General features: G+C 48.3%; 1 protein-coding gene across 5 annotated transcripts in view; it reads left to right on the top strand.

The window, feature by feature from the left end:
* The window catches only part of PCM1 (pericentriolar material 1), a 1,275,228-nt gene that overhangs the window by 842,673 nt on the left and 405,746 nt on the right, over nucleotides 1-26,809 (top strand). For all 5 annotated transcript variants that reach the window (XM_085641994.1, XM_085641996.1, XM_085641995.1 and 2 more), the window contains one exon: nucleotides 17,650-17,789. In XM_085641994.1, coding sequence (XP_085498120.1) covers nucleotides 17,650-17,789 — 140 coding nt within the window. The remainder of the gene's footprint in view (nucleotides 1-17,649; nucleotides 17,790-26,809) is intronic.

Genomic DNA, 26,809 nt, shown 5'->3' with positions numbered 1-26,809 from the left:
TAACCCCTTTTGCCGTTTAACAAAGCCCTGACAGAGGTCCTTCTGGGCACATGGTCCAAGCCCAGCACTGGGACTCCTGTGGAATGTACGATTGTCCGCCACCACCGTCCGGCTCCATCCAACCCAGTTTTATTCACCCAACACCCTTTCCCCGAGAGCCGCTTGGGAGTCTCAGCCTTGTCCTCCAAGGGCACGTTCCATTCTGCTCCCCCAGATAGGGAATCCAAGAAGCTGGATCATCTTGAGACGCACATTTTCTCTTCCTCCAGCTTGGTACTGCAGTTCGTGAATACCGCCTTCCTCTTGGGCCGATACTGCCATAACATCTGGGATACGGTTGTGCAGGTGCTCCCTCAGTGCCCGAAGGAGGCCCAGGCCATTCTTTCTCAAGCAGTGACAGATGGGAGGGACGCAGCCAAATTCACGAGTCGCTGTGGACTGGATACCACCGACTCACTGGGCAGAACGATTGCCACGTCGGTAGACCTACGGCGCTACGCCTGGTTGGGGACGTCTGGCTTTTCTGGGTATATGCAATCAACTTTGCTGGACATGCCGTTTGACGGCAGTCACCTTTTTGGCGACAAAGCAGACTCGGCACTTGAGTGCTTTAAGGATTCTCGAGTTACTGCCAGATCCTTGGGCCTCGCAGCGTTGTTCCTTCCACCTCCGTCTGCTTTTTTACCCTTTTGTGGCTACGGAAAGGGCATCCCACCACACCCAGATGGTGCTTGGGGTTGGGGCTTCTCAATCCCCGGTGCACAACTTCAAGGGTGCCTCAGAAGCTGCGCTGGAAGATACTCGCCACTTTTCCCAGGTAGCCGGTCCCACGTCTCTCGTCGCCTCCACGGATCTCAGCTCGGCTGTGGATGTGGATCAGGGTCGGAGAAGTCTGGAAGTCAAGGCTCTGGTCGGGCTCTGCAGTCGGTCCCTCGTAGAACTTCAGCAAAGCACAGGGTAGTCTCTTGATGGTGCCTGTTTGCACAGGGTAGCCACTCCTTGGCCACAAGGGAGACTCTTCAGTCTTCTTCTTTCGTCGAATGTCGAAGGTCCAGAGTTTCTGTTCAAGTTGCAGGTTCAGGATAATCTAAAGTCCTGGGGCCCAACTCCCACTCTTATCCAAATCTGGGGGGCTGGGTTACCTGCTAGGTCACGCCTTATGGGTGGGACCTGGGAGGGGGGTGGTTACACCCCCTTCCCTTTGTCCAGTTTCGCGCCAGGACTGGGGCTTGAGTGCTCCAGCACCGGTTTGAACTGGACTAAGCATGGGACACCTTGTGTGCCCCAGGCATGTCTCATTCCTTTCAGCCCTCCCTGCCCCAATACACTAAAGTCTGTCTGGGGAGGAGCTAGCACCTCCCCAAGCAGGAAACCTATTGTCCAAGCCTCCCTTGCCGGGATCACTCCCAGCAGCAGGAGGTCAGACTCGTGTCTGTGGCAGCAGCATCCATTTTGTGATGCTGAGGCTTTGGTTAGAGTTAAACAGCAAAGTAGGATTTTAACATGTCTCTCCCTCTAGAAGGGAGGAATAATATCCTCATCACCAGAAATGGTATGGGGGTATTATTCCAAAGTGTTAGACACCTTACACGACATGTTTTGATAAAGCCAAACCATAGTTACCATAACCGTTTAAGATTATAAGGTACTTTAAGAGTATATGGTAGGCTATATCATAGAACAGCTATAAGGACATGGTTCCGAAAGCTGCAGACAGGCTCAGCTCATGCTAGAGCACCATCTCACATGTTACCAAGCACTCTGCCTCCAGGATTGTTAAGGCCTGCCATAGGAGTGGCTGATAGGTACACATGTGTCTATATATAAGGTAGATATAGATATACTATATCTAAGCAAGGGGTGATTACACGACCTTGCCCCAGCTGAGTGATCAGCCAGTTGTGTCTGATTGGAAGGCCAGACCAGGGGTGGCATAATACATGCTGCAGCCCCTGGGAGGCCTAGGGTACACCTATGCCCTGGGTACCTAGGGTACACTGTACAGGGTCCAATGAGGTGATCCTTACCAATTGGTTATGTACCTAGGGTACATGGAGTCCATTTTAAAGAGAGCAGACAGCCTGAGACCCTGAATGGCAGGATCTCAGGCCAACTAAGTCAAAAAACCAGCTAGACACTAGGCAAAAAGTTGGGGGTAACCATAGTCAGATATCCACCTTCCTACACAACCCTCCCCCCCCCCCCCCCCCCCCCCAAACGAAAGGAGATAAGGCTGTCCTTGACCAGGTAAGCCTATATTGCCTAAGTGGCCATATAAGGAAGAACCAGCACTGGCATGGTTACCCCCTGTCTCAGGGTCCACTAAGCAATCCCTCATCCTAAAGGTATCATAGGGTCTCCACCATAGGGAATCTCTACCTGGGGTGTGTCTTTGCAAAGTAAAAGGCTGGTGTTGAGATGGAGTACTGAAGTGAGTGTCCTCAAAGTGAGGCCTCAGCTTCCTCCAATCATCCTCCACCATGGATGCCTTTCTTTCTGTAACTGAGTTAAACTGTGCTCTCAGGGTCAGCCTCTGGCTACCTAAAGCTGGAGGCTGGGTCCCTTTTGTGGGCTTACTGGAGGGACAGGTCAGGTTTGGGGCCCTAAGGTCCCATGTTTGTCTATGCCCAACAGAATCTCTCTGGGGGAGGTCCCTAACTACCTGTAAAGGGGATCCCTCAGGAATGTTTTTACCCATCACCTGGCTAGGGCTACTAGCCAGGCAATCCTCATTCTTTTGATGGGGGGGTTCTTGTGGACAGGGGCCCTCTTGGGGTCCACTGGCCTCCCTGACCTCTGCAGCCCTGGGCTGACTGAGGCAGGGTAGAGAGAGGCAGGCTACCTGCACCAGACTGGGTCCCACCTTGGAAGGGGCCACTGACATCAGAGGCTCTGCCAGGCCAGGCCTGGCTACCTCTGGGGCAGTTCCTTCACAAGGGAGGAGGCTGACCTTTTCCTGATGTCTGGGGAGAGGGAGACTTTTCTTCCTCCCCACTACTCTGTTTGTGTGGAGTGATCCATAGTTCCAGGCTTCACTACACCTATGTCAGTCTGAGTATTGGCTGAGACCATTACAGCCTTGCCAAACTTTTCAGGGAGGCACTCAGTTTGGGTTTGAGCTGTGACTGTCACAGCTCTGCCAATCTCTACAGGGAAGTCTGTCTTTGCCTGGGCTGTGGCTACCACTGCCCTTCCAACCTTTTCAGTGAGGAAATCTACTTGGACAGGGGTTGTGACTGGCACAACCCCACTACCCTTTTTTGAAAGGCCTACCATTTTAGAATGGGTGTCTTGTTCAACTCCAGCCCAAGCTGAGAGTTCTAAGTCATTCCCCAGTAAGCAGTCCACAGGCAAGGTTGGAGACACTGCCACCCTTTTAGGGCCAGTGACACCTCCCCAGCTGAGACATACCTCTGCCATGGGATGACTGTTCTGTTTGCCATCAATGTTAGTTACCTGGTATGAGAAACCAGGCAAAAGCTGCTCAGAGGGAACTAGCCTATGGGCCACCATAGTGATGCTAGCTCCAGTGTCTCTGTAGGCCTCAGCTTTTCTACCATTGATGTAGGGCTCCTGTCTGTACCTACCCAAAGTGTTGGGACAGGCAGTGAAGTTGGCAAACCCCATGCCACCATCACAGACAAGAGTAGCTGCTGTAGGGGAATTGGCTAAGCCAGAGTCCCCCTGTGTTCCCCAAGAAAACCCAACCAAATTTTTGGGGGCACCCCCACCACCTGGGGAATTACTGCTGACAGTAATAGGTGGTGTGACAGGAGTAGTTGGAGGAACAGTTTTGTTTTTAGCCTTTGGGCAACTGCTGTCAGTTTTCCAATGCCCAGGAGTTTTACACTCATGGCAGTAAGGCTTTTTAACTGTGGTAGAGGAGGGAGCTTGGGACCCACCACCCTGTGTGGAGTTTTGGGGCCCTGAGGAAGATTTCTCTTTTGCTTTATCCCCACCCTTCTCTTGAGGCTTGGTGGTATCTTTCTTTTGGTCACCACCCTGATGTTTAGGCCTAATCCTGGTCCTGACCCATTTATCTGCCCTCTTTCCCAATTCTTGGGGAGAGGTCAAATCTGAATCTACCAGGTGTTGATGGAGAAGCTGGTTCTGACAATTACTAAGGATCTGCTCCCTCATAATCAAGTTGTACAATCCTGTATAGTCCTGCACCTTGCTGCCAGTTAACCAACCTTCCAAAGCCTTAGTGGCACAATCCACAAAATCAGACCAGTCCTGTGTCTGTGTCTTCTGGGTGTCTCTGAACAACAACCTATATTGCTCAGTGGTTAAGCCAAACCCATCTATCAGAGCATTCTTCAGGACTTTTTAATTGTTAGCATCCTCATCACTGACTGTGAGGAGCTTGTCTCTACCTTTGTCAGAAAAGGAGAGCCACAAGATAGCTGCCCACTGACTCTGGGGTACCTGCTGTACTTTGCAGGCCCTCTCCAAAGCAGTCATCCACTTATGGATGTCATCCCCATTCTGATATGGGGGGACTATCTTGCTTAGGTTTCTATGGTCATAAGACCTATCCCTATTTCTAGGAATGTTGCTGCCACCAGTGGGTTCTGACCCACACAATTTTTGCTCTCTAGCCAGAGCAAGCTTCTCCTTGGCAAGGGCAAGTTCTTCCCTCTGAATCCTCAGATTAGCTTCCCTCATTCTGGCTTCATGCTCCTTTCTCTCAGGGGAAGTCATTCCCCTGTGAGAGGAAGCATTAGAGTTGCTAGAGACATGGGAGTGGATGGATTCCCTTGAAGGGGATCTGTCTCTCCTGCTTCTCTGGTTAAGCCCACTTGGGGGTCTGTATGGGGGGACCCCATGCAAACTCCCATGTAAGCTTAGGTTAGCCTGGCTAAGTCTTCCTACTTGGCCCTGGCTGTCTACCTCTTCATCTGAGGTCCCATCTGACTCATCTGTGGTGGGTAGAGACCCTTTTCTACAGCTATGGCACCATACTTGGCAGCTCTTTCAGCATCATAGGCCTCCAGAAGCTCCACTAGCTGTCTAAGGGTAGGGTTGGAACCCTGTTTTAATCTCCTGGAGGTACACAGTTGTCTCATCTCCTGGAAAGTGAATGCATCATATCTAGAGGGAATCTGTCCAGGATTCTCCTCTCCTGAGGGAGTATCAGTGTGATCTCCATTCAGGGACATGATTCTAGTGAGGGTGTGGTGTGTGCACCTACCTACACTAGTTGTATCTACTAAACCTCTCTAGTAGTTGTAGTCAGGGTGTGTTACTCCCTTCAACCTACAACCACTAAGTCCAGTAGGACTTAAGTATTATAATCTATGTTATATGTACCTAGACAATATCTGTGTGATCTTTCAATTTAGTATCTCAAGATTACAATGGTATTACAACAGCAAGCTCAGATCCCAACCGCTGCCACCAATGTGAGAAGTTGGCCTGATGTATGATGTCAGTAGTTCTAGTGTACACCTTATATCAGTCCAAACAACCCTTATGGTGATTGGTTGTAAAGTCAACCTTATAGACCAGCTATCCTAGTGGTAGCATGGACAAGAGCAGTCTTAGGCTAAACTCTGAATGGCATGTGAAGCCAGCTGTGATACCATATATAATCCCTTGAATACCAAATGAAAGGACACCACAACAGATATATATATAAAATAAAGTGTATTTATTCTAGTCAAACCCTCAGCACTCTTTATGAGATTAGAGGTAAGTACAACACAGTCTTATTTAAGCATACATTAAGTCACACAGGTAAGTAATACAGTTAGGCCCTAGGGGCCACGCAAACCATATACTAAGTAAGTGGTATAAGGACCACTGTTACGGAAATAGGATAGGCCTAGGCCTAGGGAATCGCTGGGGCTACACTACACTAGCAACAGTTAGGAAGTGGGAGGCCCACGGGATTCAGGTGCAGAGTGGAAACACTCACGCGTAATGCGTAAAAGTCGATAGAATTACTAGCAGTTAGAAATTAACAGTTTAAGGACACTTCTGAAGCAGCTAGAGAGTCGAGACTCGGAAACTAGACCCTAGGATAGTCACTTCCCTTGTGAGCACCGAAGTACCCAAGTTACCTAGCCCACGGACTGCGGGTGCATAGGTGTGAACTTGCGTCGGGTTTCGTCGTGGACTTCTATGGATGCCTGAAGGAAAGTTGCTGACAGGCAGTCAGTGAAGAGTGTCCGGTGGATCCCAAGGCTGGGATCAAGAAGAGAGGAGACCTGCAAGCAGAAGGGACAGAGTCAAGGTCACTAGCCAGTGACCACGTGGAACCAGGAAGGAACCAGGCGATGTTGTGAAGATTGAAGGTGAAGCTTGTCGCTGCAGCCACGAGGACCAGGGAACGTCGAGGACGACCAGGACCAGGAGGCGAGCTGTCCCACGAAGGCTCTTGCTGTCGGCGGCGTCGAAGTTGAACTAGGACTCACCAAGCCTTGGCAAGCGGAACCCACGGAGAACGAAGGACTTGCTTCTGGTGCAGACCAGGAAGGTCTGGGGTGCTTCTCTTTTGCAAGGAAGCGGGAGCCAGTCTGGAGGAGCCAAACCAGCAGTGAAGGTTTCAGGATGCGTCGTCACAAAGGCCACTAGCCAGCGGGCAAGCAACCGGACAAGCGCGGCAAGCAGGGAAATGCAGAAGGGCCCCCATGCAGGACTCGTGGAATGTGGGGGGCTGATCTTCGGTGCAGATGGTGCTTGGGGTTGGGGCTTCTCAATCCCCGGTGCACAACTTCGAGGGTGCCTCAGAAGCTGCGCTGGAAGATACTCGCCACTTTTCCCAGGTAGCCGGTCCCACGTCTCTCGTCGCCTCCACGGATCTCAGCTCGGCTGTGGATGTGGATCAGGGTCGGAGAAGTCTGGAAGTCAAGGCTCTGGTCGGGCTCTGCAGTCGGTCCCTCGTAGAACTTCAGCAAAGGGTAGTCTCTTGATGGTGCCTGTTTGCATAGGGTAGCCACTCCTTGGCCACAAGGGAGATTCTTCAGTCTTCTTCTTTCGTCGAATGTCGAAGGTCCAGAGTTTCTGTTCAAGTTGCAGGTTCAGGATAATCTAATCTCCTGGGGCCCAGCTACCACTCTTATCCAAATCTGGGGGGCTGGGTTACCTGCTAGGTCACGCCTTATGGGTGGGACCTGGGAGGGGGGTGGTTACACCCCCTTTCCTTTGTCCAGTTTCGCGCCAGGACTGGGGCTGGAGTGCCCCAGCACCGGTTTGAACTGGACTATGCATGGGACACCTTGTGTGCCCCAGGCATGTCTCATTCCTTTCAGCCCTCCCTGCCACAATACACTAAAGTCTGTCTGGGGAGGTGCTAGCACCTCCCCAAGCAGGAAACCTATTGTCCAAGCCTCCCTTGCCGGGATCACTCCCAGCAGCAGGAGGTCAGACTCGTGTCTGTGGCAGCAGCATCCATTTTGTGATGCTGAGGCTTTGGTTAGATTTAAACAGCAAAGTAGGATTTTAACATGTCTCTCCCTCTAGAAGGGAGGAATAATATCCTCATCACCAGAAATGGGAGGGGGGTAGTATTCCAAAGTGTTAGACACCTTACACGACATGTTTTGATAAAGCCAAACCATAGTTACCATAACCGTTTAAGATTATAAGGCACTTTAAGAGTATATGGTAGGCTATATCATAGAACAGCTATAAGGACATGGTTCTGAAAGCTGCAGACAGGCTCAGCTCATGCTAGAGCACCATCTCACATGTTACCAAGCACTCTGCCTCCAGGATTGTTAAGGCCTGCCATAGGAGTGGCTGATAGGTACACATGTGTCTATATATAAGGTAGATATAGATATACTATATCTAAGCAAGGGGTGATTACACAACCTTGCCCCAGCTGAGTGATCAGCCAGTTGTGTCTGATTGGAAGGCCAGACCAGGGGTGGCATAATACATGCTGCAGCCCCTGGGAGGCCTAGGGTACACCTATGCCCTGGGTACCTAGGGTACACTGTACAGGGTCCAATGAGGTGATCCTTACCAATTGGTTATGTACCTAGGTTACATGGAGTCCATTTTAAAGAGAGAGCAGACAGACTGAGACCCTGAATGGCAGGATCTCAGGCCAACTAAGTCGAAAAACCAGCTAGACACTAGGCAAAAAGTTGGGGGTAACCATAGTCAGATATCCACCTTCCTACACCCGTCCTGCCATCCCACAGACGCTACCTGCAGTTCACAGTGGGCCATAAGCATTTTCAATTCCCGGTGCTCCCCTTTGGCTGACCAGTGCCCTTCGGGTGTTCACGAAAGTGATGGAGGTGGTCGCAGCTCATCTGCACAGATCCTGACGACTGGCTGTTGAAGGAATCTCCCACCACCAGACTACAGCGGACCTGCTGCATTCACTGGGGTTCACTATCAATGTTCCAAAGTCACACATGACTCCCTCTCAGACGCTCCCTTGCATTGGAGCTGTTCTGTACACAGTGCAGTTTCATGCCTATCCTCCCGAGCAGCGAGTCTGGGATATTCAGGCAATGATACCTATGTTTTAGCCTCTATCCTTTATTTCGGTGAAAATGACCCTGAGGCTGCTGGGCTTCATGGCCTCCTGCATCCTGCTGGTGGATCATGCCAGATGGCATATGCGTGTTCTGCAGTGGGACCTGCAGTTCCAGTGGGCGTAGCATCAGGGGAATCTTTCGGAGCTATGTCCAGATCTCGGAGGGAACTGCGCAACAACTGCAGTAGTGGTGAACAAACCAAGCTTTGGTCAGAGGCAGGTCCTTCTCCCTTACCCAACTAGATGTCACAGTGGTGACAGATGCGTCAGTCCTAGCATGGGGCGACCATCTGGGAGAGGCGGAAATCAAAGGCGTCTAGTCTCAGGCGTAGTCTGGGCTCAGTGTCTACCTTCTGGAGCTCCCGGCGATTCACCTGGCACTGAAGGCATTCCTTCCCTCTCTAAAGGGGAAGGTGGTGCATGTGTTTGCTGACAACACCACTGCAGTGTGGTACTGCAACAAACGGGGCAGGGTGGGGTACTGGACCCTATATCAAGAGGCTCTTTGTCTCTGGTCCTGGCTGGAACATCCGGGCATGATCCTGGCAGTTCAACACCTGGCAGGTTCCCTGAAAGTCAGGGCAGACAAACTCAGCCGCAGGTTCCTGGTAGATCACAAATGGCGTCTTCACTCAGAGGTGGTGCAAGATCTCTTTCAGCGGTGGGGAGAGCCTTGGTTACATCTGTTCGCTGTACAAAAGGGGGTGGTGATGGACGGAGCATCAGAACCAATCAAACACTCACACCCAGTCAACAGATCTGGGTTTGATCCATCACCGTTCTTTAGCCCACTCTGCCACCCCAGTTCAGACATGGCCATATGCATATCAGTCTGACCCTGTGCCTCATGGGAACAGTCCAGCCCGAACTGCCAAGCCATGCCTTCCCAGGACCGGAAACAAGCTTCCTAGGACCGGTTTCTGGCATTTCAGCCGTCTTCAGCCAGGCTTGCTTGAATCCAGTGGCAAAGTGTGCAAGGGACTCTCGTCTGAGCATACCCTGCCAACCTATGGCCAACAAAGCGGTACGAAAGGGGGTGGTGATGGACGGAGCATCAGAACCAATCAAACACTCACACCCAGTCAACAGATCTGGGTTTGATCCATCACCGTTCTTTAGCCCACTCTGCCACCCCATCTGTTCTCCACCAAAGAGAATGCGCAATGTCAGCAATTTTGCTAGTTGGTGTTTTCAAGGTGGCACTGGCTCAGCGGTGCTTCTCGTCACGAGTGGAACTGCGGCCTCCTGTATGCCTCTCCGCCTGTACCACTTCTGACCAAAGTGCTGAAGATCAAGCATAACCAGGCCCAAGTTATTCTTGTGGCTCCAGACAGGGCACAAAGAGTCTGGTACTCATAGCACCTGAGCATAGCCATCGATCCTCCACTCAGTCACTTCAGGAGGATCTTCTGTCCCAGGGGAGGGTTCTTCAACTAAAACTGTCCAGCCTCCGCCTCCTTGGGTGGAAATTGAGCGGTAACAGTTGACAGCTATTGACCTTCCACCCAAAGTCTGTAATATCATTTTGGCAGCCCGGCTTCCCTCCACTAAAACGGTATACACCTTTCAATGGAATACGTTTGTGGCATGGTGCACGGCAAAGGCTGTGGTTAACCTTTCTGCCCCTCTTTCAGAGGTCCTTTTGTATATACTTTCTTTGGCCGAGCAGGGCTCTGCCCTGGGCACTCTTAAAGGCTATCTTGCTGCCATCTCTGCTTTCCTTCGGCTATCAGAGCAGCCATCTTTGTTCAAGTCCCCCATTGTAAATAGAATCTTTAAAGGTATTAATCCTCTTTCCGCCATCTCCTATCTCATGTGCCCTCCTTTCAAGCCTTTTCACAACTGTCCTCTCAGGCTCCTCACTCTGAAGACCGTTTACCTTGTTGCCATCACCTCTGCTTGCAGAGTGAGTGAGCTTTAAGCTCTTTCTTCTAAGCCCCCTTTCTTCTCTGTGCATCTGGACAAAGTGGTGCTTAAGATAAGACCCTTGTTCCTTCCAAAAGTAGTTTCACCTTTTCACATTGGACTAACCATTACTTTGCCCACCTTTTTCCCACTTCCGCATCTTTCCAAGAAGGAGGAGAGACTACACAATCTGTACCCTAAACGTGCGCTCTCCTTCTACTTTGACTGCACAAAATTTTTCCGGGTGGATGATCAACTCTTTGTTGGCTACGAGGGGCCCAAGAAAGGTCGGCTGGTTAAAAGCGTCCAATCCTACATGGGTTGTCCTTTGTGTTAAAATCTGTTAAGCTTTGGAAAAAAGGAACCTCCAGTGAGGTTCTAAGCTCATTCAAGCTATGGCTGCCACCACTGTCCTTGCACGGGGAGTTTCACTACTTGACATCTGTCAGTCTGCCACATGGGCATCCTTGTGCACGCTCACCAGACATTACTGCATGGACAGCGAAGTCCGGAGGGAATGCTATTTTGCCCCTTCTGTCCTCCAGGACTTTTCGGTGTGAACTTCGTTCGTAGAGCCTCCACCGGGGTTGATATTGCTTGGATATCTATTCTAAGGTAAGGAGTCTATAACTGTTTCTTTCAGATAAACAAGTTACTTACCTTCTGTAACAACGTATCTGTAAGAGACATAGGTTAGTTATAGATTTCTAACCCTCCTCACCCATCCTCCCCGCGAATTGACTTCTAGGGACAGGGACTCCCTTGCAGGGCCTTAGTTTTAGCGCAACAGTGCTCTTCGCTTCTGGCGGGGAAAGTCATGTCAGAACTGATGTCAGCGCGCAGGGGCGGCGTCTAAATAGGCACCGCGACATCATCCCGGTGAACACGATGCCGACAACGGATATGGAGTCGACTAACGCCGCCTACCGACACTCAAGGGTACTGCTGAGAAACAATCCTCTGCATCCAGTCTGACGCCTGGGGGTAATTATAAGGTAAGTAATCTATAACTAACCTATGTTTCTTACAGATACATCGCTACTGAAGGTAAGTAACGTGTTCTACATGAGTAGACCTGGTAAAACAAGCTGCCTAACACTCCTCCTTGACTAAGCCTGAAGGCTGCTCTCAACAGCTACCACTTAGAGAGCTTTCTGTGGTTGTCTAAGACCACTAAAATCACCATATGGGTTGTCTGGGTTAGTGCAGGGTGCTTTACTTCAATAAGTGTGCACCATATACTAAGCTAGCCTCCTACATCCAACCTTACCATCAAGTCAGCGGTCCTGAGGAGGTCGTGGAGGAGTTGGATGCCCTCCATCTTGAAATGGCGGTGTAGGTGCCGTTCGTTGATCTTGCGAAGGTTGATAACCGGTGTTTTTCGCCATCTGCTTTGTCGACCAGAACGATATTGCTGATGAAACCTCACAGGTGAGGCACCGAAGGGCAGATGGTACCTTGTGTAGGAGGGAAGAGACCTCTGCATCTATCAAGGCTGATTTGTTTGCGGAGAATTGAATAGATATTGGGGGAGTTTTCTTGATAGGGGGAGTCATAGAACTCTATGTGGAACCCCTGAATGGTTTGTAGGACCCATGCATCTGAGGTAATAAATGCCATGTGCGTGAAAAATCAACCCCCTACCCTCGGGGGGGGGGGGGGAAAGAAGGAATAACATTCACTGCATTTGAAAACTGTATTGAATCCCCTGCCTCAGCCTCTGAATCGTTGGCCTCTGGTCGGGTACAATATGGCGCAATAGGAGTTATCCTGGTTGGCGTTGCTCCTGATGTCTTGACCTTGCAGATATTGAGAGACTGAACGGTCCCTGCCTCGCCCAGCCCCGCAGAATACCAGAGGGTGAAAGACCAACTTGATGGAGGATTGGGCCTTATGCAGTGATGGAAAGGTGTTCACATATTTTCCATGCTCCTTTATAAAGGACTCTCCAAAGAGACCACGTTAGGCAACAGCAACTGCCCTTGAAATCGCCATATCTCCCAGCTTGGGATCTACCCTGATAAGGAATGAACGCCGGCGCTTTGCTGACAAAGCACAATTGGCAAGAAAGACAATGGCACGTTGAGCCCAGCCAAATAGGATGTCAGGGGAAATACTGGAGCCAGAAGACTTTGCATCCTCTGCATTGTTGAATATCAACTGTCCCAGAGTGTCATGGAGTTTGTCCTGGCAAACTCGGCAGGACCTGTAGATGCCTTTTTTCTTAGTATTTTTCATACATTTGGCCAAAAAGATAGCCATAGTAGGGTCCAGTTCAGGGGTGAATGAAACCTTCCCCTCCAAAGAGGTGCGGGGGCACTCTTTCTTGAAGGGATTGCGAATTCTCGCTGCTACATCAGCAGCCACCGTGTCTTCGGGGGCCCATTCGGTAGTTCTGGGATGAATGATGTCATTCGGGTGCAGGAGGTCCGACCCAAGGGCTCGGCTTGACTTGTCAGGGGGAGGCAGTGTGGAAAAGGCGAGCCAGGGCTGTGATGTTCCTTGGTCATCATCAGTAACATCCTGAGGATCCTCTGGGTCTTGGGAAATGGGAAAGGGGGTTCAAAAGTGGGGCCAGGGGATTCGCCTGGGGCCGCAGGAGCGGGGCCTCATTCACAAAGGCATGCCTTAGGCGTTCTAAAGCGTTTTGGTCCACCCCTTCTAGGCAGGAACGCTTAGCCGGTTCTCATATGGGGCAGAGGCAGGGCCCAGGAGTTCAGTAGCCTCAGGTGCTGCGTTGGCCATCTTTGCGCATGCGCACGTGATCTGCTGAGAGAGGCGTTACTCCATGGGAGCCATAGACCCAGCCACTGCCCGGTAGGGAGAGGTGTCTACCGCCTCAGAAGTCATCATCAAAGGGCAGGTATTCAAGAGGGTCCCCATCCCCCTGGGTATCATCAAAAACCTCCATAATGGCAAAAATGCCTGCTGCACTAGAGGTGAAATGCAATCAGAGCTGTGCAGTGCAGACACCGCAGGGGCAGACACCGCAGGGATAGAGCTGGGTAGAGTCAACAATTTAGGGTGGGCAGAGCCTCAGTACAGTGCATCTGATACCAGAAATGGTATTGGGGGAGAAAACGCATGGGAGAAGGTGCCCCCAATAAACAGCGCTAAGCCTGAGCAGTCTAAGAAAAAAATCCCCACACTGGGCTTATAATGCGCAGGGAAGGCCGATCGGGCCGATAATGAGCTGGAAAGGTCGATCAGGCCAATGTCAAGTGTGGGGAATACACAACTCCCTAAAACCCCCAAGCCCCGCACCCTCCTACCCGCGAATCGTAAAGCGGAAGATACAGACCTTTAATGGACGTAGCTATTGTGATCTGCAGGGCCTGAAACGGGCTACAGACCCCAACTACCCAGGGCGTTACTCCAGATGTGAAAAGGCTCCAGACTGCGACACACGATCGCAGACACGAGCTGAGGGAATGAGACTCGCGCGTCAAAGGGAGCACTGAGGACAGGTGCCATCTACCGGGCTTAGCCACGCACCGCAGAGCCGCACCACGGAAACAGCCACGAAGGGAGCGCAGAGTGGTCCTGTGGCACATTACGCTGTTGAGAAAAAGACAAATGAGCAAAATACCATTTGAACAATACAGCGATAATGGCAGCGATAATACCTAGAACTGGAATGGCACACAGTATAACCAATACACCCAGAAAGCACTGAGGTAAGGAGAAAACACTAAACTCTGCTACGAGCAGCAAAGAATGAGTAAGTGGGGCCATAAGTGAAGGACTATACTGAAACAACTGGGAGCCCTCATTGGCTGTTGTTTGGACTCTTTTCATGGGTTAATGATGTGTTTGAACTGTGATGCTGTTCCTAAGGTCTCATAGGAATAGTAGTTTTTTCTTTTATCTTGTTAAAAGGGCTGCTACTTGATTAAAGCGAAGAGAGTATGCATAATCCTCGCCTCCGGTCCTGAAATAGAATTCTGTCCATGCACTATTGTTTATAGCTATTTGTAATGTTACTTCAGGACTCCCAACCAGACATCAGAGCATGTTTCAGGTGTATGGTGTAATCGGAAAGTGGATTCCTGTTGCTGTAACCCACCCCCAACACACACACACCTTTTGCCAGATTTCTGATGCACTTTGACTTGATATGCCCTGGGTCCCTGCCAATCAGGTTCCCTGGGCCTGTGTTTTTTCCCCAAACTGTACCCACAATTTGCCCTCGTCTGGCCACATGTAAGTCCCTTGTAAAAGGTACACTGGGTGCCAAGGGCATTGTGACCAGGGAAGGCCTCAAAGGGCTGCTGCATATATTGTGCCACCCTTAGAGTTAATGTACCTTAACACACACACAAACACACTGCCATTCAGGCTGCATGCTTTGGTGCAGAGAAAAGTGGCAGCGCGACTTACCTGTGTGGCATGCCTCCAAACCTCTGCCTATGATATAGATAAGTCACCCCTCTAGCTGAATGCACTATACCATTGGTGAGGGTACAGTTGCATGAGCACTGTACCCATACAGTGTCTAAGTCCATTCTTAGACATTGTAAGTGCAGTAAAGCCATAAAAATTATGTGGTCTGGGAGTTTCATTACGAACTCCACAGCACCAGAATGGCTTTACTGAATTCTGGGATGTTTGGTTGCAAACTTGTCAGCATAATTATACATTATTATACAATGCACTTAGAGAGCATCTTGAAGACGCACCCTGAAAAACAACCCACCTCTGTTGGATTCCCTGTCTGGTAAACACCAGACTGCCACCGCAAGACAGGTTTCTGGCCTCCTGGGGCGGGACCCTTCTCTCCCTGAGCCCAGAAATAAAGCCTTTCCTGGGCGGAAGTGTTCACACCTCCCCCAGGTCAGGAAGAGCCATCTGTGGCAGGGGAGCTTCAAAGACCTTGCCGCCTTTGCAATGCAATCCCCAGCCTCTCCTGCTATCAGGACCTGTCTCCGTTCCTGTCTCACCCCCTTTTCAGCGGGAAGACAGGCGGGAAAAATTAGAACAGTCGAGAAGGTGTGCCCACCTCTGCCAACTCCACCCCTCAGGTGGGGGAGGCGAGATGAAGGCCACTCATCACTGCCCTTCATCTTGTAGATGGCAGGCAATCTCCAATCAGAATCAGGGATTGTGCTGACCCCCACGTGGGGTGGGCACACCAAGGGTGTAGTCTCCCCCAAAGTTCAGCCCATTGGCTAATACCTCCAGACCCCTAAAATGACCCCGAAATACAGTATTTAGGGGGCAGCCCTTAACCCAGAATGCAGATTTCTGCAACCTACGAAGAAGTTACACAGCAGAGGAGACTACAGAGAAGAACTGACTTGGCCCCCGCCCTACCGACCCGTCTGCAGTTTCTATTGATCCTGCCCCAAAAGTCAACCTGTCCTTCAGCCAGCGGCCTTCAAACACCCTGGGAGGACTGACTGCTTTCAGCAAAGACCAGATCTCCTGCGAACAGCAGCTCTGTGGAAAATAAACACCAAAGACAGACTCCGAGCCTGCTGAGGACGAAGAAACTCGATGCCTGGAACCACCACTTCACCCGTCACCAAAACCCTGATTCCAAGTGGCCCACCGAGGTCCCCCAGTGGTCCAGAGTCCGAGTCCACCGTGGGTTGACGCCTCCAGGACTTCCTGACGTCGCATGCAGCCTCTGCTCGACTGAATTCACACTGCATTTTAAAGTGATACAAACCTTTAGCAATTGCAAATTCAACTACAATTCCATTTCCTTGAACAGTCTTGTATTTGAGAGTATATTTTGCTTACCTTTGCCAAGTTATGCTAGGTTCTAAAATGAAACGTAAGTATACCTTTTTTATACTCACCTAATTGGTCTGGATTCTTTCTGAGTGTGTATAATAAGTCCTTGATTGAGTTAATACAATAAATGCTTATCACACCCTCCTGGATAAGCGTTACTGCTCACCCACACTACCAGAAAGAGAGCTGTTAGTAATTACCTAATTTAGCCCCTGCTATAACTCTGGGGACTCCCTGGACTCGTTGCACACTGTACCTTACTTTGGTATAGTATATACAGACCAGGCTTCCTACAGGTGTTTCAAGCAAACTGAAAGTATTCATCAAAAATATATTGTATTTGTTAAGATATGTTTTACATCTTCACTGAACTGCAGCAAAAATGTTGAAAGCATGTTTGCCATTTTTACCCCAAAATAATTAAAATGAATGGTGCATTTTAACAGTATCTACGCTATATTTGATTTTTTTTTTTTTTTTTTTATTTTCAGTGGCAGAGGCATACAAAATACAAGGATGAGAGAAACATTTTAGACAATGACAATCAATCGCATAATTATTGATACATTATTATCAAAACTAGGTGAGAAAAGATGGAAAAAGAGGAGAGAGAAAAAAAAAAAGAAAGGAAAGAAGACAACATAGAATAGCTCTTTTTACAGATGAGGTCGTTATTAGATTAAATCCAATTTTCAATAGGAGACCATAGTTTCCTAGCGAATGTCTTCTTCCTGTGTCCTTTCAAATTGTACACTGCTTTATCCAGTCTATAAACATTTAACAGCTTTCCCAACCATTGCTCAAATGATGGTGGATCAGAATCTAACCATCTTGAAGTAATACAAGAACGATAAATAGACATTCCAATAAAAAGAAAATGTTCTTGATCAACAGATAGGCTCTCAGATGGAACATATAAGCCAAAAATAATCACGGATGGACATAGTTTAATATTAGCATTAAGCAGATTGGTCAAGAACTTTTCTATCTTGTTTATATATACAATTAATTCAGAACAACTAACTACGCTATATTTGAAATGCATAAACAATTTTTTTTGGATTAATTCACATTTTAGGCTAGACTAATAACATTGGTATTGAGTTTCCTACTCATTTTGCTTTTGGCAGATTTTTTTGTATTTTAATGATGTGCAAAAAAAGGTTTGGCTTTCAAATTGTAAGGGAGTATGATTGACAGCACAGTTCTTCACCTCAGTTTGGTACTCTTTCCTGGAATATTCTGTTATTCATATCTGAATATAAAAATCTTGGTCAAACTATAATGCAATGTTATTTATAGTACCTTTTCATTTCTGATTTATTTTAGCAAATACGTATGTTTTTTTGTTTACTTTTATGTTTAGTCCAGCATGCTCTATAGAACTTGTAACAAAGCTAGTTTGTTTCATTTTGTATTTTTAGAGTTTTGGGTTGAGTTTTAGCAGTTTGAAGACTGAATAATGGTTGTGAATGTCTTTTTATATTTCTTTTTGTTTTTTAAAGCTCCAAGTTCTAGTGGTGAAGATCACTCTAGACCACATATTGTGGAAGAAACTCTTTCAGTCCCTTGTCCTCGTATTGATACTCAGCAGCTTGACCGGCAAATTAAAGCAATTATGAAAGAAGTTATTCCTTTTCTGAAGGTATGCACAAATGATTACGATAGGTATGCCTTTGGCATCATTCTAAAATATATTAAATGTAGCATATTGCACTGTCATTGTTTTTTGTTTTTTTGGCAAGTATTTTTCAACACTAATTGATTCATAAGTTGTTTAAATCCTACCATGTTCAATAGAAGGTCCCATAATACAACTGGTTTTATTTGTTTCTCTGCATGGTCATTTTCCCACAGTTTTCTGCACATCAAGTCTACTTGTCTTAGGAGAAGTAACTCAAAAGTGAGGTACTCTTCACCACTATTGAGTACATTGCTTTTTTTCGTTGTCTGGGAGTCCCAATATTGAAATGACTTTAAAAGTCGTGAGTAGTCTGTGTTGAGAGGTATCAAGTTAAATCAAAGTCATTCATTGTTAAAGGCTCAACATGCCTTCATTGCTTCACTATCAGGGGTGTTGTGTGCTAATGGCAAGACAGCTGTCCTCCTTTAACCCCTTAGCTGCTGTGCCTTTTCCTTTACAGTGCAGAGCCCTTTTTCAGCTATTTGGGGCAGTTTATGCTTGGACCTCCATAACTTTTTGTCCACATAAGGTATCCATGCCAAATGTGTTCTTTTTTCCAACATCCTGGGGGTTCTAAAGGTCCCCAGTGTTTTTGGATTTCCCTGGAGATGACTGTGAAAATAGCCAAAATGTAGCTACAATTTGACTTGGGGGGGGGGGGGGGATAAAGGTTCTCTGGATGTCTGTCATTTCATAAAAATTGCCTCAATGAACAGTTTGATGTGCTAAAGTCACCATCATCCCTGCTTTCAGGAATATGCAGAGTTGAATCAAGAACCCTAATTTATCCAGTATTGGGGTATCTTTCATAGATTCACATGCCTGAATCATTCCCTGTCGCCAAGATAGGAGTCCCGCGGTAAGTACAAAAGTAGTGCCGTAAGTAATAAATAGGCCAAGAGAGGCCAGAGACTATATCTTAGTAGCCTATCTACGTCCTTATAATAAAAGTACCAAAAGTCAGCTCCAACCGATCAGCTATCGGCACCCTCTAGAACACTCCCAACAGAAGCAGTTCTCAGATTTACACTGCACGTCGTGTGGAAGGGAGTCTCCCTGAGTGCTACTCAGTTTTCTTCTCTTCAGCTCTTCAAGCAAGTATGTCTGACAAGAAGGGCCTCTTCCGCTCCTGCAGGACCTGTGGAAAGAAGAGGGTCCACGTTGATGATCTTCATAAAGATTGACTTTATTACCTCTACCCCAAACATGAGGCTAAAAACGGTAAAATCTGCCGTACCTTTCCCAGCAAGACTCTGAGGGACAGAGAGGCAAGATTACTTTTGTGGCTCAAGTCTAAAGAATGTCCTTCTTCGGCTGAGGAAGAGGACCGAGCTTCCACATCTAGCAAAAGGACTAGGTCTCAAGAAGGCTCCTCAGTTGAGGGAAGAAAACATCTGAAAACTTCCCAGTAAAAATCTCTTCGCAAAGAGAGGAGTTCTAAACACTCCTCTGAGTCAGCATCATCTCCGCCTTCTACTCCACTCAGAGCGTCCAAGATCTTCCTCTTCAGAATCTGTGAGTAAAAAAATACAAAAATCTGTGGCGCCAACGACTTTTACCACATGGTCGACGGTATGTGCTACGTCGTCGCCGGCGACTATTTCGACAATGGCGATTTTATCAGCTATCTCGACGACGAGTATCACTATTACAGCGAGACCATCATTGAAGCCCGTCAATGAAGATTCCAGCTGCGCCGTCGATGATGACACTGTCGACGGGAGAAGCATCAATGACGGCACCGTCGACGACGAGCCCGTCGACGATAACCCTGCAAACATCGTCCATGAATGTGCCTGTTATATTACCACCGTCGACAACAGAACCGTCGACGAGAGACATTCCCACTATTCTTATTCCTGCACCGTCAACGCCAAGGTCGACGAGAGTTTCTCAATTAAAGACATTCCAGAGGCCTTTCCCCCACGTCATACTGATCAATTCCATCACAGGCAGGAATCTCGTCGGTGGGAAATGGCTCGTCTTCCTCCAATACTGATTCAAGACCTTCCGGCTATGTTGGCGGATTATCGTCAGATTTCCGCCGCAGCAAATTCCATCAGAGAGCCCAATTCCACAAGTAGAGGTTCCTGCTCCAGTTCCAGAGCCTACTCTACCCAGTACACAGGATCCTGCGCACGGTCCACTTCACACTGGACTTCAAGACACTTCCTCCTCGGATAAAGAGGTTAAAGAAGGCGAATTACCTTAACGGGCAGATGCTCCAGATCCCTGGGACGATTATATAATCGAGACACCATCTCCGCCTCCGCGTTTACCCTCTGATTCTCCTCCTGAAGACATAGGAGGATTTCATAATTTAATGCATACAACAGCTACTAGGTTCCAGCTCCCTATTACGGTCAAACAAGCACTGTATTTTACATGACTTCAAGGAGGATACTAGAAAGATTATTCGCTCTATTCCCATCATTGATTACATCTGGCAAGAGGGTGTGAAAATCATGAAGACGCCAGCATCCACAACTGCGGTACTACCACGTATAGAGAAAAAGTACTGCGCTCCGGAGAACAGTCCATCTTGCCTCATAGGTCACCCGATGCCAGATTTGGTAATATCTCAGGCTGCGCTGTGGCGTTCGAAAAGCCATGCAACACCAATTACCACTCCTCCAGATAAAGAGGGTAGTCGTATGGACCTTTTAAGGAAAAAATCCTCTTCTATGGCTCCAGCTTCAATTAGAACTGCCAACGCCTTGGCAATCATTGGCCGTTACGACCGCCAAATGTGGTCCGATATTGCGGGATTGCTAGACCTTATCCCAGAGGATCATAGAGAGGAGGCCCGGAAGATCTTATTAGAGGGGGAGCGAACTGCCTCCGTAACGATGGACTGTGCATTGGATATCGCCAACACGAGCTTTCAGCAATTAGCTGGGGCAGCAGTTCTTCAACACCAGGGTTGGCTTAAAGCGACTACCTTTAGACCCGAATTTCAGACGAAGATCCTGGACATGGCTTATGATGGGGATTCACTGTTCGGGAAACTTATAGATGACACCCTTTTAGCAATCAAAAATGACAGACACCGCAAAATCTTTAGGTGCTTTACAATATAGGTGCATACCTTTCAGAGGAGCCAGAGCGTGAGGATTCACTACATATCAGGGCGGCTATCAGTCGAATCAGCAGTATCGTCAGTACCGACAGTCGTATAACCAATCATCTTATCGTCTGTCATCGACGGCTGGTTTCTCTCGCCAGGGTGGCTGGAAGCGGACACAGCAGCAAAGCTGTGATTCTGCCAAAAAACAATGAGCTTCTCAGGGTGCCAGTCAACCTTACCCCCCTGCCCTTGGGTGCGAAAATTTCTGCTTATGCACAGTGGTGGCACAAGATCACTTCAGACCGCTGGGTGCTGGACCTAGTCACCAAGGGTCAAACACTAAAATTTCTCAAGATACCACCTACCACTCTGCCCAGGGGTCCCCCTCCCCCTCATCTTCACTTATTGCGTAAAGAAGTCTTACCATCCACGCAGAGAGGAAAATATTTCTACTCTCGTTTCTTCCTAATCAAAAAAGTCCGGAGAATGGCGACCGATTCTGAATCCCTGCTGTGAGAAGTTGGCCTGATATATGATGTCACTAATTCTAGTGTACACCTTGTATCAGTCCAAACAACCCTTATGGTGATTGGCTGTAAAGTCAACCTTATAGACTAGCTATCCTAGTGGTAGCATGGACAAGAGCAGTCTTAGGCTAAACTCTGTATGGCATGTGAAGCCAGCTGTTATACCATTTGTAATCCCTTGAATACCAAATGAAAGGACACCACAACAGATATATATAAAAATAGAATGTATTTATTCTAGTCAAAATACCCTCAGCACTCTTTATGAGATTCGAGGCAAGTACAACACAGTCTTATTTAAGCATACATTAAGTCAAACAGGTAAGTAATACAGTTAGGCCCTAGGGGCCACGCAAACCATATACTAAGTAAGTGGTATAAGAACCACTGTCACGAACACAGTATAGGCCTAGGGAATCGCTGGGGCTACACTATACTACCAAAGGTTAGGAAGTGGGAGGCCCACGGGATACAGGTGCAGAGTGGAAACACTCACGCGTAATGCGTAAAAGTCGATAGAAATAGTAGTTATTAGAAATTAACAGTTTTAGGAAACTTCTGGAGTAACTAGGAGTAAGAGACTTGGAAACTAGACCCTAGGATAGTCAATACCCTTGTGAGCACCGGAGTACTCAAGTTACCTAGCCCACGGGCTGCGGGTGCATAGGTGTGAACTTGCGTCGGGTTTCGTTGTTGACTCCTATGGATGCCTGAAGGAAAGTTGCTGACAGGCAGTCAGTGAAGAGTGTCCGGTGGATCCCAAGGATTGGATCAAGAAGGAAGGTACCTGCGAGCAGAAGGGACAGAGTCTAGGTAACCAGCCAGGAAGGAACCAGGAAGGAACCAGGCGATGTTGTGAAGATGCAGGTGAAGAGGTGAAGCTTGTCGCTCCAGCCACGGGTACCAGGAGGCGTCGAGGACGACCAGGACCAGGAGATGAGCTGTCCCACGAAGGCTCTTGCTGTCGGGGTCGTCGATGTCGAGCTAGGACCCAACAAGCCTTGGCTAGCGGAACCCACGCAGAATGGAGGACTTGCTTCTGGTGCAGACCAGGAAGGTCTGGGGTGCTTCTCTTTCACAAAGGAGCGAGTGCCAGTCTGGAGGAGCCGGACTAGCAAGATAAAATCAAGGGTTCGTCGTCGCAGAGGTCACTAGCCAACGGGCCAGCAACCGGACAACACGTCGAACAACTCAAGTGCAGAAGGGCCCCACGCAGAACAAGTGAAGTGTGGGGAGCTGATCTTCTTTTCAGATGGTGCTCGGGATTGGGGCTTCTCAATTCCCCAAGCACAGGCTTGAGGAAGCCTCAGAAGTCACGCTAGTCAGTTACTAGCCACTTTTCCCAAGTCGCCGGTCCCACGTCCCTCGTAGCCTCCACGGGTCTCAGCTTTGCTGTGGATGTGGATCTGGTTCAGAGGTGTCTGGAAGTCACGGCGCTGGTCAGTCTCTGCAGTCGTCCCTCGTAGGATCAGTCGCAAAGCAAGCAGCGGTCGCTGGATGGTGCCTGGTTGCCCAGGGTGGTCACTCCTTGGCCACAAGGGAGATTCTTCAGTCTTCTTCCTGAGGTCGAATGTCGATGGTCCAGAGTTTCTGTTCAAGTTGCAGATTCAGGATAATCTAATCCTGCAGGGCTCAGCTACCTACTGATATACTGGGCTAGTGGGCTGGGCTACCTGCAAGGTCCCTCCTATGGGTGGGACCAGGAAGGGGAGTGGTTACACCCCCTTTCCTTTGTCCAGTTTCGCGTCAGAGCTGGGGCTGGAGTGCCCCAGCGCCGGTTTGAACTGGACTATGCATGGAGCACCTTGTGTGCCCCAGGCAGTGTCTAGTTTCTTTCATCCCTCCCTTCCCCAATACACTAAGTTCTGTCTGGGGTGGTGCTCGCACCTCCCAAGGCAGGAAACCTATTGTCCAAGCCTCCCTCGCTGGAAGGACTCCCAGCAGCAGGAGGTCAGACTTGTGTCTGTGGCAGCAGCATCCATTTTGTGATGCTGGGGCTCTGGTTAACTTTAACCGGGTAAGTAGGTTTCAACATGTCTTCTCCCTCTAAAAGGGAGGAATAATATCCTCATCGCCAGAAATGGTATGGGTGTAGTATTCCAAAGTGTTAGACACCTTACACGACATGTTTTGATAAAGCCAAACCATAGTTACCATAACCGTTTAAGATTATAAGGCACTTTGAGTATATGGTAGGCTATATCATAGAACAGCTATAAGGACATGGTTCCGAAAGCTGCAGACAGGCTCAGCTCATGCTAGAGCACCATCTCACATGTTACCAAGCACTCTGCCTCCAGGATTGTTAAGGCCTGCCATAGGAGTGGCTGATAGGTACACATGTGTCTATATATAAGGTAGGTATAGGAATACTACACCTAAGCAAGGGGTGATTACACGACCTTGCACCAGCTGGGTGATCAGCCAGTTGTGTCATAATGGAAGGCCAGGCCAGTGGTGGCATAATACATGCTGCAGCCCCTGGTAGGCCTAGGGTACATCTAAGCCCTGGGTACCTAAGGTACACTGTACAGGGGCCCAGAAGGTGATCCTTACCAATTGGGTTATGCGCCTAAAGTACATAGTGTGAATTTAGAGAGAGAACAGCTGGGCTGTGGGTCTGATTAGCAGTCCCACAGCCACATCTAAGTCGAAAACCAGTGAAGCAAAAGCAAAAAGTGGGGGTGAACTTAGAAAGCAGACCCTACTCTCCTACACCTGCAATCTCAACAAATTTCTCAAAAAGCAAACATTCCGGATGGTAACACTTTCCGATATTCTGGGGTGCTTAAATGAAGGGGATTTCATGACTTCTCTGGACATGGAAGACGCTTACTTTCATATCCCTATCGATCCAAAAAATCGAAAATATCTACGATTCACAATGGCTGGCACCCGTTATCAATTCAAGGTGCTCCCGTTTGGCCTAAAATCAGCGCCAAGGATCTTCACCAAGTACTTAGCACCAGTACCAGCGACTTTACTATCTCTGGGATCCAAGTTTTCCCATACCTAGACGATTGGCTGCTCAAAGCTCCGTTGAAGCAAGAAGCCAATATTGCTACAACAATTTGTCTCCATCTGTTCAATTCACTAGGGCGCACTTTGAACAAGGGCAAATCAAATTTGGTTCCAACTCAGAACATTTTATTCCTCGGGGCATCCCTGGACACCGTGCAGTGCAAAGCATTCTTGTCTCAAGACCGTCAAGTGCGCCTTCAAAATTTAGCGACAGCCATTTCAAAAAGAAAGTCAGTTTCTGTTCGAACATTCAAATCGCTCCTAAGAATGTGCTCCTCAGCCATCAACTTGATCCCTTTAGCGTGGCTCAAAATGAGACCTCTTCAAGAGGAATTGCAGAAACAATGGCAACAAGCACTGGCTTCTTTCGAGGACGTTATACAAATAACTGCACGTATGGTGGACGCACTCCGTTGGTCACAAAAAGCAAATCTTGCCCAAGGTCTCACCTTTCTGCAAAACTTTCCGGATTTTGTATTAACGACAGACGCCTCCATGGAAGGATGGGGAGGTCATCTGCAGGATTTTGCAGATCCAGGGAAAATGGTCTCAGAAACAGCAACACATCAACAGTTTGGAGCTTCAGGCTATATTTTTGTCACTTCAGGCTTTCCTTCCAAAGATAGCAGGTTCCTCAGTGCTGGTCCGTACCGACAATACGACCAGCATGTACTACATAAACAAACAGGGAGGGACAAGGTCTGTAACTCTTTCCCAGGAAGCGCAAGAATTGTGGGAATGGACAACGTTTCACAGAATATCTTTGAAGGCCGAGCACATCGAGGGTCTACACAATACACAAGCAGACTCGCTAAGCAGATCTCTAGCCGCCTGCCACAAGTGGGAGTTAGAGCAAACACAGGTGAACAAGACTTTTCAGATATGGGGCAAACCAGCTCTGGATCGGTTTGTGTCACAGGAAAACAAGAAATGCAGATAGTACACCAGTAGGTTCCCTCAACCGGGATCAAGGGGGAATGCCCTTTCAATGAGATGGTCCGAGATCTATGCCTACGCTTTCCCCCCCATTCCATTAATCCCAGGATGCTCAACAAGTTGATACTAGAAGGCTGCCGCCTAATTCTGATTGCACACCGTTGGTCCAGACAGTATTGGTTCCAGGAGCTTCTTCTGTTGTCGCAAGACAAATCCATTCGCCTGCATCCGACAACGACCATGTTATCACAGAACAGTGGTCAGGTAGTCCATCCGGATCCGCAATCCCTGCACTATCAAAACGTATTGTTTAAAATGGAAAAGATTTTGTTGGTGTGAAACCAATAAAGTTCATCCAATTCAAGCTCCTGCTGAACAGATTTTACCTTACTTGCGCTCACTGGCCAAGTCTGGACTCTCTTTCTCGTTAGTCAAGGTTGACTTGGCTGCTATTTCCAGGCACAGGAAATCGCTGCAGCTTCCTTCTTTATGTTCGCCTTCTCTTGTAAAACAATTCATGAAAAGACTTTTTCGCACTTTCCCTCCTGTGTGTTCGCCTCCTTCGGATTGGAAACTCAATGTGGTGTTAGCACAACTGATGAGGCAACCATTTGAACCGATCCATAAAGCAGATCTCAAATATCTCACATGGAAAGTAGCCCCCTTGTTGGCTCTTAGCTCTGCAAGGAGGGTTAGTGAGATTCAGGCTTTAACGATCAAAGAACCATTCTTGCTTTTTACACAGAACTATGTAATCCTGCAGACAAATCCTAAGTTCATTCCAAAGGTACCCACGCAATTTCACTTGAACAAACCAGTAATGCTACAAACTTTCTTCCCGAATCCATCCAGTCCAGCTGAAAGGACATTATTCATTGGATGAAATAGGTGTTAGAAATGTTATCTTCAAAAAACAAAGGATATTAGAAAGACTGATCAACTGTTAGTGGCCTACGGTCAAGGAAAACAGCGAACTGCTGTAACAAAAGCCACAATAGCCAGATGGGTCGCATCTGCCATCCAATTCTGCCACGGAAAAGCCAACAAACCTCTCAAGGTGAGGGCTAAAGCACACTCCACACGAACTGTTGTTGCATCTACAGCTTTGTTTGCTAGAGTTACATTGGACAAGATATGCCGTGCTGCGACATGGAAGAATGTCCACACGTTCACAAGGTACTACTGCCTCCAATCTGCACAAAAGGAGGATGCAGCGGTTGGGCAAGCTGTGTTATCCAGTATTGGTATCTTTCATAGATTCACATGCACCCACCCTCCTCCCCGTGGAACCAGTTCTCAGTGATTTTGGGAATATTTACTTCCCACTTGTGCTGGAAAATCTGAGGAGAACTGCTTCTGTTGGGAGTGTTCTAGAGAGTGCCAATAGCTGATTGGAGCTGACTTTTGGTCCTTTTCTTATAAGGACGTAG

This window comes from Triturus cristatus, chromosome 2_2 (genome assembly GCF_964204655.1).
Source record: "Triturus cristatus chromosome 2_2, aTriCri1.1, whole genome shotgun sequence".
Lineage (NCBI taxonomy): Eukaryota > Metazoa > Chordata > Amphibia > Caudata > Salamandridae > Triturus > Triturus cristatus.
Note: the sequence above shows the minus strand (reverse complement) of the source record. Positions and strands in the feature narration are given on the sequence as shown.